Source organism: Amblyraja radiata, chromosome 24 (genome assembly GCF_010909765.2).
Source record: "Amblyraja radiata isolate CabotCenter1 chromosome 24, sAmbRad1.1.pri, whole genome shotgun sequence".
Classification (NCBI taxonomy): Eukaryota; Metazoa; Chordata; class Chondrichthyes; order Rajiformes; family Rajidae; genus Amblyraja; species Amblyraja radiata.
Window position 1 is genome coordinate 5,994,573 of NC_045979.1, and position 19,096 is coordinate 6,013,668.

Here is a 19,096-nt window from a genome sequence, read left to right on the forward strand (position 1 = left end):
CATTTCTCCCCACCCAGCCTTGTTTTAAGCTACTTAATATTTACCCCCCCCTTGGTTATAGTCGATAATCAACAATAGCGGACAAAATTCCCTTCCCCCATGGTCCTTTGTAATGAGGGTTTAATGTATGGGGAGCAGTTTTGCGCCCCATATCTGAGGAGGGATGTGCTGTCGTTTCTGGGCCTGTACTCGCTGGAGTTTGGAAGGATGAGGGGCGCTCTCATTGAAACTTACCGAATAGTGAAAAGCCTGGATATACAGTGGATGTGGAGAGGATGTTTCCACTGGTGGGAGAGTTTAGAGCCAGAGGGCACAGCCGCAGAACAAAAGGACATCTTTGGAAAGGAGATGAGGATTAATTTATTTAGCCAGAGGGTGGTGAATCTGTGGAATTCATTGCCACAGACGGCTTTGAAAGCCAAGTCTTTGGGTATTTTTAAAGTGGATATAGACAGGTTCTTGATTAGTAAGGGTGTCAGTGGTTACAGGGAGAAGGCAAGAGAATGGGGTTGAGAGGGATAGATAGATTAGCCCTGATTGAATGGCAGAGTAGACCTAATTCTGCTCCTATGACTTATGAATTTACGAATCGACATGTTTTTTCCAAAAGACATTCGCAATCTAGCATTATATTCCAATGATTTATTCGACAGTCAGTGCACAAAACAAACATTTCAGGCTGCGTTTCTCCAATCTTCACAGCCAATCAAACAACATCTATGATTGTCCTGCCCATTTTGCTCCTTCTCACAGTCGATCACAAAAAGTGATAACTTTAATACAGAAACTGTGAATCAAAATGGTGACAATTACATTCTCTTTTTTAACTCTTTTATACTTAAATCAAACTGTCATGTATTCGTGAAGATCTCATTAATGGTTCTCATTAAAAGTACTTCAATGCAAAGTGATTTGAGTTGACTGAAGTGATGCAAAATTCAATGGAAAAACTAGATGTTTGTATGCCAGCTCTTTTGAAGAGAAATCGACCTAGCTGCACTTCCCCTAATCCATGCAGAATTTTCACTTTAGAATATTTATTCAAGTTCATTTTGTCACAAGGGTGTTACACTCCCAGAGGTTTGGAATTTTAGATGATCTTGTAATGCTACTTCTTGGAGATAAGCAAGGAATTCTCCAAGTATCCTGACCAATGTTTATCTCTCAGCCAACGTAACTAAAACAAGTTTTGTGATGATTTATCTCAGTGCAATGTAATGGATTTTGTTCTTTGAACATTTGCTGTTATGCTTCCTACATTACGGCAGCGTGTCATTATGTAGAAATAAAGAACTGCAGACGCTGGTTAATACACAAAGCGACACAAAGTGCTGGAGTAAGGGTCTCAACCTGACACATTACCTATCCATGTTCTCCATCAGGGGATATGGGGAGAAGGCAGGAACGGGGTACTGATTGGGGATGATCAGCCATGATCACATTGAATGGCGGTGCTGGCTCGAAGGGCCGAATGGCCTACTCCTGCACCTATTGTCTATTGTCCAGAGATGCTGCCTGACCTGCTGAGTGACTCCAGCACTTTGTGTCCTTTTCAAATTGGCTGTAAATTGCCTGGAATTCCCAGATGAAGCGCAGTGTATTATATAAATGTAAGTTTGCTTTCGCAGTCTTATTCCGCTCATGCTTTTCCTTCTGCTTTCTAAAGATGCTGCATATTGAAAGAGAGACTGCAATCACAATTATAACGGCAAGGCAGTCCGTGGAATGCATCCAAGCAATGCACTTTGGGAAATAGTGACAAATTAAAATGTTACTAAAAGAGTGTGAAGTGATGCTCAAATTTTCTCAGGCAGTATTCTCAGTAATATCAGAAACTGCAGATGCTATAATCTAGAGCAAAAAAAACTAACTGCTGGAACAAATCAGCGAATCGGGCAGGATCCGTGCGGGTGGAGAGAAGGTCAATGTTACAGATTGAGATCCTGCAACAGGACTGAGATTGTAGAGGAGAGGGAGCCCGTATAAAGAAGTGAGAGGATGGGGCAGGGCTGGCTGGTGTTAAATAAAGTCAGATGGGGGAGTGGGGTAGAGTTGGGAGATGGTGATAGGTATTGACAGGTAAGGAGAAAAGAATGGAACACGTGGAGCCAGGTGAGGGGAGAGGACGGTGGAGGTAGAGATAGAAGCTGGATGGCTATGTGCAGTGAGAACCATTTGTAGAATGTGAAATAATTTGTAACATGAAGTACTGAGAAGAAAAGGATGAAATTGGTATTGTTTTTAATTGACATACATGGTTGATTGAGGGAAGAGCCGGCCAGGCTCACACGCCTCGGAGCCGAGAAATCGGTCCTGTAGAAGGAATCTGCCAGGCCCGGACCTGCTCGTCCCCAAGGACCGGAGAACAAGAGTAGGCTGGAGGCAAGAGGAAGTCAGTGCTACTGTCTGTGCCCTCGGGATGACGGTTTGCTGGCCGATCCAGCCAGCCAGGGGCTCAATTGTATTGGGCACCGCTCCAAGAGACAAAATGCGGAGGACCAGATGTGGCCTGCAGCGGCACAGAGAGGTGGATCAGCGGTGGAGGATGCCTTTTGTTGCGCTTGACCAGGCCGACCCCGCAACTTAGCTGCACTTAAAGCAACTTGGACTTTGAAAATTGTGTCAAAACCGTGTAACTCTTGTATATGGTCTCAGTGGACTATTTCTATATACTTTGTACTTAAGTACTTAATCGAGGATTGTGCTTATGTATAGTTAAGTTGCTGAACTTTATGCAAAAGGAATTTCACTGTACCTATGTACAGTGTCCTCCATAATGTTTGGGACAAAGACCCATCATTTATTTATTTTGCCTCTGTACTCCACAATTTGAGATTTGTAATAGAAAAAATCACATGTGGGCAAAGTGCACACTGTCAGATTTTAATAAAGGCAATTTTTATACAGTTTGGTTTCACCATGTTGCAATTACAGCCATGTTTATACATAGTCCCCCCATTTCAGGGCACCATAATGTTTGGGATACAACAATGTCGTAAGTAAGTCATATTTAGTGATATTTATGCTCAATTGGGTTCAGATTGGGTGATTGACTTGGCCTCTCAAGATTTGACCATTTTTTAGCTTTGAAAAACTCCTTTCTTGCTTTTGCAGTTTGTTTGGGATCATTGTCTTGCTGTAGAATAAACCCTCAGCCAATGAGTTTTGGGGCATTTGTTTGAACTTGAGCAGATAGGATGTGTCTATACATGTCAGAATTCATTATGTTACTACCATCAGAAGTTGTATCATCAATGAAGATAAGTGAGCCAGTACCTTCAGCAGCCATGCATGCCCAGGCCATAACACCCCACCACCGTGTTTCACAGATGATGTGGAATGCTTTGGATCTTGGGCAGTTCCTTCTCTCCAACATACTTTGCTCTTGCCATCACTCTGATATGTTAATCTTCGTCTCATCTGCCCACAAGCCCTTTTTCCAGAACTGTGGTTGCTATTTAAAGTACTTCTTGGCAAACTGTTACCTGCCCATCCTATTTTTGCAGCTATCCAGTTTTGCATCTTGCAGTGTAGCCTCTGTATTTCTGTTCATGAAGTCTTCTGCAGACAGTGGTCAATGACAAATCTACACGTGACTCCTGAAGAGTGTTTCTGATCTGTCGGACAGGTGTTGGTATTTCTTTATAAAAGAGAGAATTCTTCTGTCACCAGGTCTCCCTTGGCCTGCCAGTCCCTTTGCGATTTGTAAGCTCCCCAGTGCTCTCTTTCTTCTTAATGATGTTCCAAACAGTTGATTTTGGTAAGCCTAAGTTTTGGCTGATGTCTCTAACAGTTTTATTCTTGTTCCTCAGTCTCATAATGGCTTCTTTGACTTTCATTGGCACAACTTTAGTTCTCATGTTGACAAACAGCAATAAAAGTTTCCAAAAGTGATGGAAAGACTGGAGGAAAGTCTATGTGCTGAGAGCTCTCTGATACCTGCATTAAGGAGGCCACTACAAATGCCTGTGAAGCCATGTGTCCCAAACATTATGGTTCCCTGAAATGGGGGGGGGGGGGGGGGGACGACTATGTATAAACACAGCTGTAATTTCTACATGGTGAAACCAAAATGTATAAAAATTGCCTTTAATAAAATTTGACAACATGCACTTTGTGGAGTACCGAGACAAATAAATAAATGATGGGTCTTTGTCCCAAAGATTATGGAGGTAATGTGGTATATGTGGTATATGTGGTAATAAAGAGCCATTGAACCAATGTGTTTAATCACATTTCCTCCTATAGGAGGGAAACCAAAACTATACACAGTATCATAAATGTGAGCTTACCAACATCTTGTACAACTGTGGCAGACAACTAGTTAAGAAATAAATCTAATATAAATCAAGGTTTCAAGATTATCATTATCTTTATATTGTCACTGTTTTCAGTGTAGTTTCTGAGAGCAAATAATTTTGTTAATGAATTACTAGTTCCACTACATAACATGGCCCTTTATGGTGCCCCAAAACCCTCAGGATGTATGGAATGATGAGGAATAGGAGTTGGATGAAGTGTGGGGACATTCAAGAGATCGTAAAGTGAATAAGTTAGAAAGATTTAAAAATGAGTTCAAAGGAATAAGATTACTTCAATACTGAAGATACTAATTTCTCACCGGAGTAAAGTTACAACGTTACCCGAGAGCACAGTGATTGTCCAAAATATCCACTTTGAGTTTAAGGGATTTCATGTCAGCTTGGTGTGAAAAATTAGCGAAAATCAACTTCAGTGTTCATACTTCACCTTCGGAAGCCATCCCTCTTCATAATACCTCCCATTTTTGTCTCTTCTACCTCAATGCATTTAAAGATAATTACATTTGATAATGCTTCTTTCTTTTTTTTAAATATATCTATAATCAGTGTTCCCTTTCTTTATTTTCCGTAGTATTTACTAGAAATGAAAAGTTTAATTTTACCACCGGAACACATTCTGAAGCGGGGAGACAGTGAAGCAGTAGCATATGCTTTCTTTCACCTTCAGCACTGGAAGAGAGTGGAAGGGGCCCTTAACCTATTACACTGCACGTGGGAAGGCAGTAAGTATCCTTTTGCTATTTGTGCCAAAACTAAATCAGTGTGATTTTTCAAGTGATCTTCTGAGGATGACAAGCTTCATGTTGTTTTTGTAATGAAGATTGCAAAGGTTTTCCCTGCTTTTGAAACCTGTCTGATGTGATTCTTCTCCAGCAAGTGATTCTTTTTGTGGAGATAATCTTCATCAAGCCTTTGAGACCTTTTTGTTAAAAAAAATTGGGGGGGGGGGGGCAGTTGGAGAAATCAATATATATTGTTTGTAAGCTGCCCAAGCGAAAAAATAAGGAGCTATTGCTTCAATTTTCATTTGGCCTCACTCTGACAATGGAGGAGGCCGAGGTCAGTATGAGAATTGGAGGGGAGTTAAAGTGTTTGGCAACTGGGAAATTGCATAGGCCCAGTCGGACTGAGAGAAGCTATTTAATGAAACGATCATCCTGTCTGCGCTCGGTCTCGCCAATATTCAGGAGTCCACACCTAGAACAGCAGATACGGTAGATGAGATTGGAGGAGGTGCAAGTGAACCTCTGCCTCATCTGAGTCGAGGAAGGAGGTAAACGGGCAGGTATTGCATCTCCTGCAGTTGCAGGGGAAAGTACCTGGGGCGGGGATGCCTTGGGTGGGATGGGATGAATTAACCAGGGAGTTGCGGATGGAACGGTCTCTGCGAAAAGGGATGGAGATGGGAAGATATGACTAGTGGTGGGATCCCGCTGGAAGATGTGGGAGGATTATGTGCTGTATGCGACGGCTGATGGTGTGAAAGGTGAAGACCAGGGAACCTCTGTCCCTGTTGCGATAGGTGAAGTGGGAGCAAGAGCGGAGACGTGCGAGGGCCTCATCCAGGATTGAAGAGGGGAAGAATGAGGACGTCTCGGATGTCCTGGTATGGAACACCTCATCTTGAGCGCAGATGTGGCGTAGACGGATGAATTGGGAGTAGGGGATAGATTCTTTGCAGTAGGTGGGAAGAAGTGTGGTCTAGATAGCTGTGAGAGTCAGTCTAAAGAAGGGTCTCGACTCAAAACGTCACCCATTCCTTCTCTCCAGAGATGCTGCCTGTCCTGCTGAGTTACTCCAGCTTTTTATGTCTATCTTAGGTTTGTAATAGACGTCAGTCAATAGTTTATCTCCTGTGATGGAGACGGTGAGATCATGAAAGGGGAGGGAGGTGTCGTATATGGTCCATGTGAATTTTAGTGCAGGATGGAAATTGGCAGTGAAGTTAATGAAGTCCATGGGTGTAGGAGGTAGCCCCGATGCAGTCATTAATGTAGCGGAGATGAGAGTTCGGGGATCGGGCCAGTGTACGACGTACCCTACAAAGAGGCAAGCATAGCCAGGGCCCATTCACTGTATCCCTGTACACATAACAATAATAAACCAATAGTACCATTTTTAATTTATCATAGAGGCTGGTTTTGAACTGTATCATGTCACCATGCATATTTTTTTCTAAGAGACGGAATAAATATCAAATATAGTAAATCTTGCATATATTTTACGTCATTTGACAGGATTAAAATCTGCAGGATTACATTTGGTGACTAGAAATAAATGTATGCATAATTATTAACTGCAGGTGTCTAGGTACATTTAGATCCATTAGCCATGGAGAAAAACATGCATCTTTCATTTAATATCTAATATTTTGAACCTATGTTGTCAATAATGCTGACAACGTGCTGGGGGAAAAAAACTTACTTCATTAACCCAGTTTATTCTGAATAAAGAAATAGCTAGAGTGAACATTCAGGAGATGAATGAAGCTTAAAAAAAGAAAGCAAGTTCTGTTTGTAAGACCCCATGGATCCCCAGCTGAGCTGTAGTAGTCAGATAGAGGCCATAATGTCTAGAACTGAGGTCCTGAAGCCTTTCCAACAATTGATGTCATGAACTAATAACTTGTCACAAACTTGATATGTTGTTCAGGACTTCTTAAAATGTGTTTTTAGGATATGGGTGACCAGGCAAGGCTAATGTTTGTTGATCATCCAATTGAAAGAATTTATGAATAATTACTGAGAACAAGAGTACCAGAGAGGATCGCAAGTTGTTTTCCCTGGTCACAAATGAAACAATTGGGTTTTATAACAATCCAGGAGCATCAGTGATCTCTTGGTACTGCTTGGCCTGTTGAACATTGTTATACATTTTGTTATGTGATGTAGTTTGAGCGGGCTGGCTCCAAACACTGGTGTCATCATTGATTAGATACCATTACCCAGGCAAGTGAACTAACTGTTGTAGGAGGACAGCTGATATAAGATATATGCAAGCAAATATGCAAGTATAAAGAGAAGTTTTTTTTTTTTAATCCCATCTTTTCATTTCAACCCTTGGATGTCTGAGTAAATGCTCAAGAAGGGTCTCGACCCGAGATGTCATCCATTCCTTCTCTCCAGAGATGCTGCCTGTCCCGCTGAGTTACTCCAGCATTTTGTGTCTATCTCCCATTGGGTAAATATTATATACAGTTGTCTGATACCTCTGAACAGGTTGCCAATTCACCTGTAATAGGGAACAAAAGATTAGAGTGAAGGTAGACAAAAATGCTGGAGAAACTCAGCGGGTGCGGCAGCATCTATGGAGCGAAGGAAATAGGCAACGTTTCGGGCCGAAACCCTTCTGGGTTTCGTCCCGAAACGTTGCCTATTTCCTTCAGGGTTTGGGTCTGAAACGTTGCCTATTTCCTTCGCTCCATAGATGCTGCCGCACCGGCTGAGTTTCTCCAGCACTTTTGTCTACCTTCGATTTTCCAGCATCTGCAGTTCCTTCTTGAACAAAAGAATAGAGTGAAGTGGTTATGTTATTGAATTAATAGCTGGGTGATAACCCGCCGGGTCCCAGAGAATCAATCAGTGAATTTGAGGTGATTTAATAGCAATGAAATATTAAAAATGGTGTTTGTAAAATTAGCCATAAAAAAAAAGTGATGCCCATCTATAGGAAAGTAACCTGTCGCCCTTTCCTAATTGGTCTAAATTGGCTCTATTCATCTTCCGGAGTGAGATGTTTTTATGACAACCCTCATTTTATAATTGCCAACCGTATCAATGATGTATACAATAAACAAGAGATAATTAAAAACATATTGAATGAAATAAAGGTTCCCTGGACAACAACCTCTGCCAATGCTTCTCTGAAAGACCACTCAATTTGGAATGATTTTTAACATATAAACCATTATCTTCTGGTTAATCATAGTGTGGAAGAAAATAATTAGCAGAAATTGTGCGTTTGTGTAGTATGTCACAAATATCAAGTGCACAACATGAATTAATTGTGTCAAATTTATTAACCATTATTCTGCAGACAAACTTGGCAGTCATTCAGCACATAGTGAAATCCCACAAACAGAAATGAGAGAATTCAGCTGGTGGTATTGGCCAGAACAATGAAATGAATCTGATAGAACATTTAGTCCCGTTTTGATTGAATAGTTCTCCAGGATCCATTCCGTAGATCCGCATATGTGTAGGGAACGTTAAATTAAGAATAAAACAATTGCATTTATATAAAATCTTTCATAATCCCAGGATGTCTCAAACACTTGAGAAACATTTTGGCACTTTGGAAAAGATGTTATTGTGGGAATGTGGGAAGCAACAGATAATTTGAGTATATCTAAGTTCCCCACATAGAGAAATAAGCAGATAAGCTACTTTAGTGATGGTGACTGAAGGATAATTATTGGCCTTGGGAATGGGAAGACCACCTCCACTGAGAATGCAATTGGATCTTGTTCGACTTGTTTTGTCAACTTCCGATTTATTAGAGAGGTAACAGATTTGGGAAAATAAATATCAAATGAAAGAATATAATCTATTAAAAAAAACTAAAATGCCTTCTAGAGGAGAGGAAAAACTGATGATATAATACCTAAGCTGTTTTTATATCCTCTCTCCAAACATTCACCTTATCCCCCTTCATGTAAACAAATAATCATAAATCACTGTTACTCGGGCAATCCCATCAGTACCTATCCACTCTTCTCCACATAAACACACTTCTATTTCCTTCCTGTACACAAAGCCCAAGGGCACTGTAAACACGGGCCTCAATACCTTGATTGAAGGTAATTTTAGCTAGATGGGCGAGTAGATGATTATCTTGGAGGCTGGGGAGAACTTTAGTTGTAGGATGTAAATATCATTGCCTTTGCTTCTTAATCCTAATGACTGCCCACTCAAAGGATTTATTTCAAATGGATTAGTTTTATTGGGAGGTTTTTAGCATGTGCTAACAGATGCATTATATGAGGCATGGATTGGTTAGAGTTTTGTTGTGTGCACATGAATTAGTAGGGATTGGTATCTATTCAGTTGAGACAAGTGCAGTTATATGTTCTTCCCAGCCTATTTCGGAAATTTAAATCTATAATTTTCCTCTATGAGAAACTGCTAGACAATATGTCCATAGATCTTGAACAATATTATGAGTTAACATGTTGACAGGGTGTGATTTGAAAATTGTGAATTTTATTCTTGACTCTTTATACATATCTGCAATCCTTTTTCCATCCTTTCTTGTAACTCCTCTATATTACGCCTTCCCTCTTCCCTTTCCCATCTACCTTTCAGACTGTCCTTTTAACCAACTACATCCCCTAGTGTGGTAACCACTTCCTAAATTTCTCCTCTTCCTGCATCTGAGACCCCTCTTTTTTTATTCCCATTACTGAGTTGCATGAATCCAATCAACACCAGAGTAAACCAGGCCTTAACAGAAAAAGTACACCGTCAAGATGTGTAGGAAGGAACTGCAGATGCTGGTTTAAACCGAAGATAGACACAAAAAGCTGGAGTAACTCAGCGGGTCTGACAGCATCACTGAAGAAAAGGAATAGGTGACGTTTTGGGTCGAGACCCTTCTTCAGACTGAAGTCTCTGAGGTCTGAAGAAGGATCTCGACCCGCAACGTCGCCTATTCATTTTCTCCAGAGATGCTGTCTGACCCGCTGAGTTACTTCAGCTTTTTGCGTCTATCTTAAGTACACCAAGTCAAGCAGCAATCAGCATCAGAGAGTAACCTCATTTTATTTTATGACCTATAGTGGCTTCTGTGTCCCCAGCACCTCTGAGGTCTCTTCATTACATATAAAATCTTCTGTAGTTTTGTTCTTCCTATCTCTGCAACTTAATATATGATTGTAATCCTTTTCGAATCCCTTCTCTGAACTCCAATATACTGTACATTCCTTTCCCCCTACCTTTTCATTTGGGGCAGTCCTTTCAGCCAGCTAACCCTATGTAATGGAATCTACTTCATAAATCTTTCTCTTCCTGCATGTGAGATCCTCCTGAAACCTGTCGTTGTTGTTCATTTGACATGAAAGGCCTGCATTGGGGTGTCCAGTCAGTCAATCCATGCAGTGGCATCCTATGATGCCAAGTGCAGAAGTGGAGTGACTACAATGAATTTCAATGTGTGATGTGATCCATGAAATGGGTCTCATGGCCGCAATGCATTTTGGATTGTCTTCTATTTATGGGGCAGATGGCCACATCACCTTTATTCTCTACAAAGTCGATTTGGAATTGTCCAATGTCTTCAGGAGAGGGAGAAGCCAATAATCTCTTAATAGGATCAATCATGAGATATTTGTTCCCAGCTTTTGATGTTTTCACATTTACCTCCATCCATGACCAAGGCATGTTCATTAGCTGCTGTTTTCCAGGAATTAAAATATTTTAATGGTGATTTTGCAAAATCTTTATGATCAGAGAAATTGACAGTCGCCCATAACTTTTTGTTTATCTCATGAAGGATGTTGAGATCACTGTGAATGGCAAGCGGAATAACGTGATCTAGCATTGAAATCCACTGAGTTGGAATGTGCTTCAGTGCCAACCTGGCAACGTTTAGCGTCTCTTTGTGTGACACCTGCAGAATCATGAGCTAAAGCTATATACTGCAGCAGTGTTTACTGACCAGGCTTTCCCTTGTTTTCATTTTTGGTCGTTTAATTTAGACAGAGATAATATATGAGAGTCTTGTCTAGGATAACACCCAAGTATTTTCGATGTGCTCGTGGACAAGGCATGATCTTCAGACGGAAGTCTTGCTTTCGTTCTTAGCTTATCCACTGTTCAGCTCGAACATTGATATGTTTATTTGAAGTGGGCCGTAACTTAATAGCTTTATATTTCTTTAGTTTGGTGGTCTTGGAATATTCCTCCATTTTAGTTACTTAACTGAACCTGTAACATAAGATAGTGGGAATAACAATTCCATGTGACAAACGTCCCAAGTTATCTCTCGTAAAATTAACATGCAAACATTTACCATTAGTCGTAAGGCTGCTTTGTCCTGCTTTCTGAAGATGTTAATGCCTCAACAATGTGATGTTTGAGTATAAATGCAAACATTCTATTGAAAGTTTGAGTTCTCCACAGAGATGTACTATCAGATCTCGTGCATAAGTCACACCAAAATGTAGGAACCCGAGTTCTAGGAGAGCACACATTTCTTGAACCTGCCCAGAATCCCTTCACAACTGTCTTCTTCCCACATGACTCAGAGCTCCGACCTTCCAAACAGTACATTCTGGAAGTACACGGTGATCAGATCACACAGTTTGAAAAGCTTGCCTTCTCATCTGTTCTCATAGCTGTTGGCAGAGTAGGCCATTAATATGTAGACTTTTGCTACTGAGATCGTGAGAATGGAGACCTGGTGCAACTGGGGAAGAAATAACCCAACAATGAGACTGGAGAGAGCAATCTGACAGTAGGGACACATGGTTCAGTGACTGGAGTGGAGAAGTAAGGCCCATTGATTTATGAGTAGGAATAAACGGCAGATGCTGGTTTACACCGAAGATAGACACAAAAATGTTGGAGTAACGCAGCAGGATAGGCAGCATCTCTGGGGAGAAGAATTGCGTGACGCTTCGGGTCGAGACCCATCCCCTCAGCTAACAATGAACCATTCTACATGTCCTTGGTCACCATCTTCTTTCTTCTCCTTTCTGCTTCCCGCCTCCCCCCACCCCCCATCAGTCTGAAGAAGGGTTTAGGCCTGAAACGTTGCCTATTTCCTTCGCTCCATAGATGCTGCTGCACCCGCTGAGTTTCTCCAGCATTTTTGTGTTCCTTCACCATCTTCTTTGATCTGTCGTTTTCACACCTTACCCTTCCACATCTTTAGTCTCCCTCTCCACTGACTCTCAGTATGAAGAAGGGTCTCGACCCAAAATGTCACCCATTCCTTCTCTCCAGAGATGCTGCCTGTCCTGCTGAGTTACTTCAGCATTTGTGTCTATTTACATTGATTTATGAGGATATGTTGAACAGGTGAGGCTTCAATCCATTGAACCACAGAAGCGAGTCGGGACTTGATTGAAATGTAAGATCCAGAGCCATTTTGAAGTGGTAGATATTGTGAGTATATTTCCTCCTGGAAAAACTGAAACTAGGAATCCCTGTTTAAAATTAAGGGAGTCTCGATTGAAGACAGATGAGGCAAAAAAAATTCTGTGCTCTGAGATTTTGGAATCTATTCCTCAATGGGTGTTGGAAGCTGAATGTTGAATAGTTTACGGCAGAAGTAGATATATTCTGGATTAGCATGGGTTGGCGTGGTATAAATTGAAATATTGTTTGGTTTTAACTAAATCAGTCAAGATCTTACTAAATGTTGCAACAAATTTGAGAGGTTGAATGCCCTATGTCTATCCTGTCGGAGAGGCCAAGGCAGCCAGGCAGCGTGTATGTATGGGGTCTAACTGCCAAAGCAACGTGAAAGGACAAATTAGGCTCCAGTTACTGTTGTGATCCACAAGTTGTGATGATCTACAGAACTGCACGTGATGTACGAGTTGTTCCTTTACCTTCGGTTCCTTAGAACATAAGAATGTGAGCAGCAGGAGAGGTGTTGGCCATTTGACTTTTTACGTCTGATCCCCATACATAAAGAGCATGACCCTCATCTTGGTGCTATTTTCATGCACTATCCCCTTAAAATCCAGAAATCTATCAACCTCCATTTTGTATGCACTCGGACTGAGCCACCACAACCCTCTGGAGTAGTGTTCACCATCCTTTGTGTGAAGACATTTCTCCTCATCTCAGTCCTAAATGGCCCACCCCATATTTTAGACTGCGATCCTGGTGTGGACATCTCAGCCAGGGAGACATTCTCTCTGCATTTTGTACGTTTCAATAAGATCATCTCTCATTTTTCTAAATGTAAAGGATGCAAGCCTTTTCTATTCAATCTCACCTCACACAGCAAACAATTCATCCCAAGTGCCAATTTAGTGGATCTTCACTAATCTTCATCTATGACAGGTGTATCCTTTTTTAGGAAAGTAAACCAAAACTACAAAATACTCCATGTTCACTCTCACTAAGGCTGAACATTCTTGCGGGAAGACAACCTTGGCCTCTCATAATATACACCAAAATATTTCTTCAGTGACGAGTATACGAGGACACTTGGTGCTCTTAAACATCAAGATTACCCAATTTCACCATTTTATAATGAATTTTCAACTTTTCTTTTTGTTTACGAAAGTATGTCGCTTTATGTTTTTCCACATGCATTGCATCTGTCATATTCTTACCCACTCATTCAGCTTGTCCATATCATCATAAACCTATTTTCAGCCTCTTCCCAACTCTCCACAAACCAGCTGGTTTATACATCATCAATTTTGTAAGTATGACATTTGATCTTCTAAGATGAATTATTAATGGGGATTGTGAGTAGCAAGGCCACAAGCATCAGTTCCTGCCGTACCCCACTAGTTAACAGTCTGCCAACTTGGGAAAGATCCTTCTATTCTCACTCTTTCTTTCTGTCAATAATCAGCTTTCAATCCATGTCAGTATACTATCTCCAACTCTGTCTACTCTTACCTTGTTGACAACATATCGTTTAGTTAACCTGATTTACTTGTGAACGTTTGGAGCCAGATCTGTGAGCTGCAATTAAAGAATGGATTGTATCTAATTGGTTAAACAGCTGGTAGAGCTGCTGCTTCACACAGCCAGTGACCAGGATTTGATCCTGACCTCGGGTGCTGTCAGTGTGGAGTTTGCACATTCTCCCAGTGACTGCCTGGGTTTCCTCTGGGTGCACCAGTTTCCTCCTACATCCCAAAGACGTTTGGGTTTGTAGGTTAATTGGCTTCTGTAAATTACCCCTAGTATGTTGGGAGTGGATGCAAGAGTGGGATAACATAGAATTAGTGCAAATGGTAATCTATGGTTTGTGTGGTCTCGCTGGGCCGAAGGGCCTGGTTCCATGCTGTATCTTTCAATCAATGAATGATTAAATTGGAAAGTAGGGTCTGGTCATTCCTACTCAAAAGTCCAATTTGGATCCAAGATGGAGCCCAGCCCAGTCGACTATTTGTGTGCTTGTCACAGAAGTGGATCTGCAATCATGCATTACAATCGCTCCACTCTTTTAAATCTCTATTCCGACGTTGCTTACTTTAACTATGATCTTCTTAATCTCCTCTCGGATCTGTCCATTCTCCAACTGCCGGGACTCGAAGCGGACTTTACCGGCCTTATCTGTACTTAACATTATTCACGCTATTCCCTTTATCATGTATCTGTGCACGGTGGATGGCTCGATTGTAATCATGTAATTAACTTTCCGCAGACTGACTGGCATGCAACAAAAGCTTTTCACCGTACCTCGGTACGCATGACCATAAACTAAACAAATTTTGTTTTAATTTTGATTGCTCGACACCGATACCATTATTACTGTCATTTATGTCTTTCTTCGTATGTGTGTCTCACGTTGCTCCTTTCCTGCCATCTACGTCATTGCTGGCACTCTTCCTCCATTCCAACTCAAACCCTGTCTTCCTCTGCTTCTCCTTTTCCTTCATACATTATATAATCCACAGGGTTCCAAAATATAATTGGTACCCAAGAGTGGCTCTAACTAGAGGAAGAGATGGTGATTGATACAATCCGTCCAGACCATTGCCTGAAAGCAGTGATTTTCATTCTACACTGTTTTCCTGTGGTGATATCTTCAGTCAGCTATTCAGAGGAATGTTTGAAATCTTGAAGCGAGCTGAAATTCTCCTATAGGCTGGATAAACTTTGGTTTTAGATAAATCTTACAGCTCTACACTACACAGCTCTTGCTCATGATAAGATTGCAGGATAACATGAACAAAGATAAAGTTAAAGTGTGCATAACTGACTTTGGTATTGTGCTTGGTTCCTTGATTGCGTCAAGTTGTATAGACAGTGTCTGTTCAATTATTCATAAACACACGTGGCATACATCAAGTTTACCTTGTCTGTTGGTCAGTTGTGTAAAACCAGATCCTTTTTTCATTGATTGTTAATACCCAGAATCTCACAAGAAGAGAAACATTCACACTGGAGCTTGTGACATTGCAGAAATATCTGTGGTTTATTATACTGAATACTGTGTATCTTATCTATGTTACTGTTCTACTTTCAGCTTTTCGAATGATCCCATATCCCTTGGAGAAAGGTCATCTTTTCTATCCATATCCCAGCTGCACAGAAACAGCAGACCGCGAGTTATTGCCATGTATGTTTTATGATTCAACTTTTTATACCTTGATGAAGATTTTTTGCGTTTTTTCTATAATTTAGTGGAATCTTGAATAAAGTTTTTCAGAAAAGTTATGTTTTAATAAAGTAATAAAATGCTACCATGTTCTTTCTCTACCTGTGCCATTCCTAACCTGTAGCTGCCGACCTGATTAATTCCGATCTCATTCTTTTCTCCCTTTCATTGCTTCTATTCTCTGCAAACTGTCTTTTACTTGGACTCCTACAACCTTTAGTCCCCACTTGTGAAAATACTTAATCGTTCTTTTCCCCCGTCTTCGAATATGTTCCGTGTAGTTTTGAGGGTGTCCTATGTTGGATGTGTCTTCTTTTGGATAATATTGAATTGTATCTGTTTGGTTTATCAGTGAACGAAAGACAATGAGACTGCATGTTGTAAAAGGCATGGGAATTCCCACTATCTTGAACAACATTTAATCCTCAATCAACACAACAAACAAATAAGCACAGTATGTTTGAAATAAAACTAGCATCAGTGAAGAGAAAAATTGTTAATGTTTTGGGTTGATGACCTAAAATTACTCACTCCACAGATGCTGCCTGGCAGGCCGAAAATTTCCAGCAATTTTTTATTTTTTATTTTAGATTTCCAGAATCCATTATTTATGAACCAAAAAAGATATGTTGATCAAGTTATTTGCCCAGTTTGTTCCCTGTTCTTGTAACCCATTCAGAATTTTGCACGTCAGAATATATTGTGTCTTCCCATCCTCCCTACTAAAATGTAACACTTCAGACTTCTCAACATTAAATTTCACGAGTCACCTATCAGCCCATTTGACTCTGTTTTCCCATTAAGTCTACATCTCCAAGTGTTATGTCATCTTCAGTCTTGCAACTTTTCTCCTGTGTACTCAAACCCAAGTCATTAACATCGATGATGAAAAACAAAGGTCCCATTATCAGCCCCGACTGTCCAAGCAGTGGCGTTGCCAGTAGAACTGTTGCCTCACAGGGCCATGGGACCTGGGTTTGATCCTGATCTCAGGTGCTGTCTGTGTGGAGTTTGCACGTTCTCCCCCATCGCAAAGTTGTGTGGATCTGTAGGTTAATTGGCCTCTGTAAAATAGTTCCTGATATGTAGGGATTGGATGCGAAAGTGGGATGACATACAACTAGTGTTGATGGCCGCCATAGACTTGGTTTGCCAAGGGGTCTGTTTCATACTGTATCTCTAAACTAAACTAAGCAAAAACCTTTCATTTTATGTTCCATCTACTGTTACTGAGCCACATTTAATCCATGCACCTATAATCCCTTTTATTCCTTGGGAACAACTCTCCATTCAGTTTTATTCCATTTACTTCAACCTTAATCACAGGCTTATTGTACTGCTTTATCAAACATTTTTCTGATGATTTGACCAAAAAGATTGATGAAGGCAGAACTGTTAATGTATATATGGATTTCAGCAAGGCATTCAACAAGGTTACACATGGGAGGCTGCTCTGGAAGGTTAGATGCCATTGTCATCCCATTTTCACATCCAAGGAAAGATGGCTGAATGGATAGAAAATTGGCTTCATGGAGGAAAGCGGAGGGTGATGGTGGAAGGTTGCTTTTTAGACTGGAGGCTTGTGACTGGTGGTATGCCTCAGAGTTTGCTATTGGGCCTATTGCTGTTTGTCATCTATGTCAATAAGCAAGTTTGCGGATGACACAAAAATGAGTGTTAGTGTAGATAGTGAAGATGGATGTCAAAAATTGTTGCAGGATTTTGGTTGGTTGAGCAGGTGGACTGTGGAATGGTTGATGGATTTTAATATCTTTGTACTGTTTGATGTGTTATATGGACCTGTGTCTGAAATAAAGCTTTAATAATAAAATAATAATAAAATTTAATACAGAGAAATGTGAGGTTGCATTTTGGGAAGGCTAACGTGGGCAGGACTTGGGGGATATTGTGGAGCAATGGGATCTACGAATGCAGATACATAGTATGCTGAAAGTGGATTTCAGGTAGATAGGATGGTCAAAAAGGCTTTTGGCACATTGGCCTTCATCAGTGTATTGGGAGGTCATGTTGCAGTTATACAAGACGTTGATGAGGCCGCATTTATAACTGATCAACTGGTGTGTTTAGTTCTGGGCACCATGCCATAGGAAAGATGTTGTTAAGCTGGAAAGGATGTAGAGAATATTTACCAGGATGTTGCCAGGACTCAAGGACCTGAACTATAAGGACAAGTTGAGCAGGCTACGACTGTATTCCTTGGAGCACAGGAGGATGAGGGGTGATCTTATAGAGGTGTACAAAATCTTGGGAGGAATAGATCGGGTAGCCGCACAGTCTCTTGCCCACAGTAGGGGAATCAAGAAGTAGAGGACATAGGTTTAAGGTGAGGAGGGGAAAAATGAATAGAGGTTTCACACAAAGGGAGTTGAGGCTTGTACTATTGCAACGTTTAAGAAACATTTAGACAGGTACATGGGTAGGACAGGTTTAGAGGGCCATGGGCCAAACGCAGGCAGGTGGGACTAGTATAGATGGGACTTGTTGGTCGGTGTGGGCAGGTTGGGCCAAAGGGCCTGTTTCCACATTGTATGGCTATGATTTTATGACTATCTTTTGAAAGTTCATATACACCACCATACTTTATGTGTGAAATCTTGATCCTACATGCTTTTATAATTACTTTCTCAACCTAGGCAGCCACTTAAAACAAATTGTACATATATCTTTCGATCCCTTTGTTCCAGCATCCATTTTGTGCATCTAAGAAGTGTGCCTGCATTCATCAAATCCACTGTACCACCGGCACATCTTTAAACATTATGGCCCCAAGCCCATCGCTGATTTTCTCCACTTTTCTACCTCCCTTCCTGCTTTCTATTTAGCCTTCCTTTTGTGTACTCACCTTCACTTTCCCCTCTCTCGACATTTTGTCCACCCATCTCATGCTCTGTATAGCTCTGGGATGAACTGCATGAAAGGACACGGGCTGTAGAAATTTTAAATTGTTTTAAGTTATTTATCAGGTTCTGAAGAAAATGACTGAAAAATTAAGTTCCCACAATCACATTAGCAGGTTTAGTTTTTAATTTTTCTTCAGTGATTAAGTAAAAAAAATGTTGAGACAATTCCCATCGAAAATTCTTGGCATACTGCAGCAGTAAAAAGGGTTTTTGAGTTTACTGTTAAGTAAATAAATGTAAAATAATGCTCAGTGAACATTTTAATCACTAAATGAGTAAAGGCAAATTCAGGTGCCCGTTTTGTAATTTTAAAGGCTTGTTAAGTTATTTTAAAGGCTTAATGCATGATTATGAAGCTTAAAAGCTGTGCCTTATCAGTCTGGGAACTTGGTGCCCGGCTTCAGTTTGTAAAGGAAATGCTTCAGGGCACAGGTACATGCTGGAGGAGATCAGTGCTTTCTGTATTAAGCAAGCACTGTACTTGCTATAGCTTCAGTTTTCAAGGGGTTGGATATTACGGCTGAAGGGATGTGCGTGTGAGTGTGCTTGTGTGTGCAT

General features: G+C 40.9%; 1 protein-coding gene across 4 annotated transcripts in view; it reads left to right on the top strand.

Annotated features, from left to right (window-relative positions):
* LOC116986719 (suppressor of tumorigenicity 7 protein homolog) overlaps positions 1-19,096 on the top strand; it is a 139,998-nt gene that overhangs the window by 104,800 nt on the left and 16,102 nt on the right. For 3 of the 4 annotated variants that reach the window (XM_033042316.1, XM_033042319.1, XM_033042320.1), the window contains 2 exons: positions 4,894-5,044; positions 15,486-15,578. In XM_033042316.1, coding sequence (XP_032898207.1) covers positions 4,894-5,044; positions 15,486-15,578 — 244 coding nt within the window. The remainder of the gene's footprint in view (positions 1-4,893; positions 5,045-15,485; positions 15,579-19,096) is intronic. The other variant, XM_033042318.1, reaches the window with a different exon arrangement.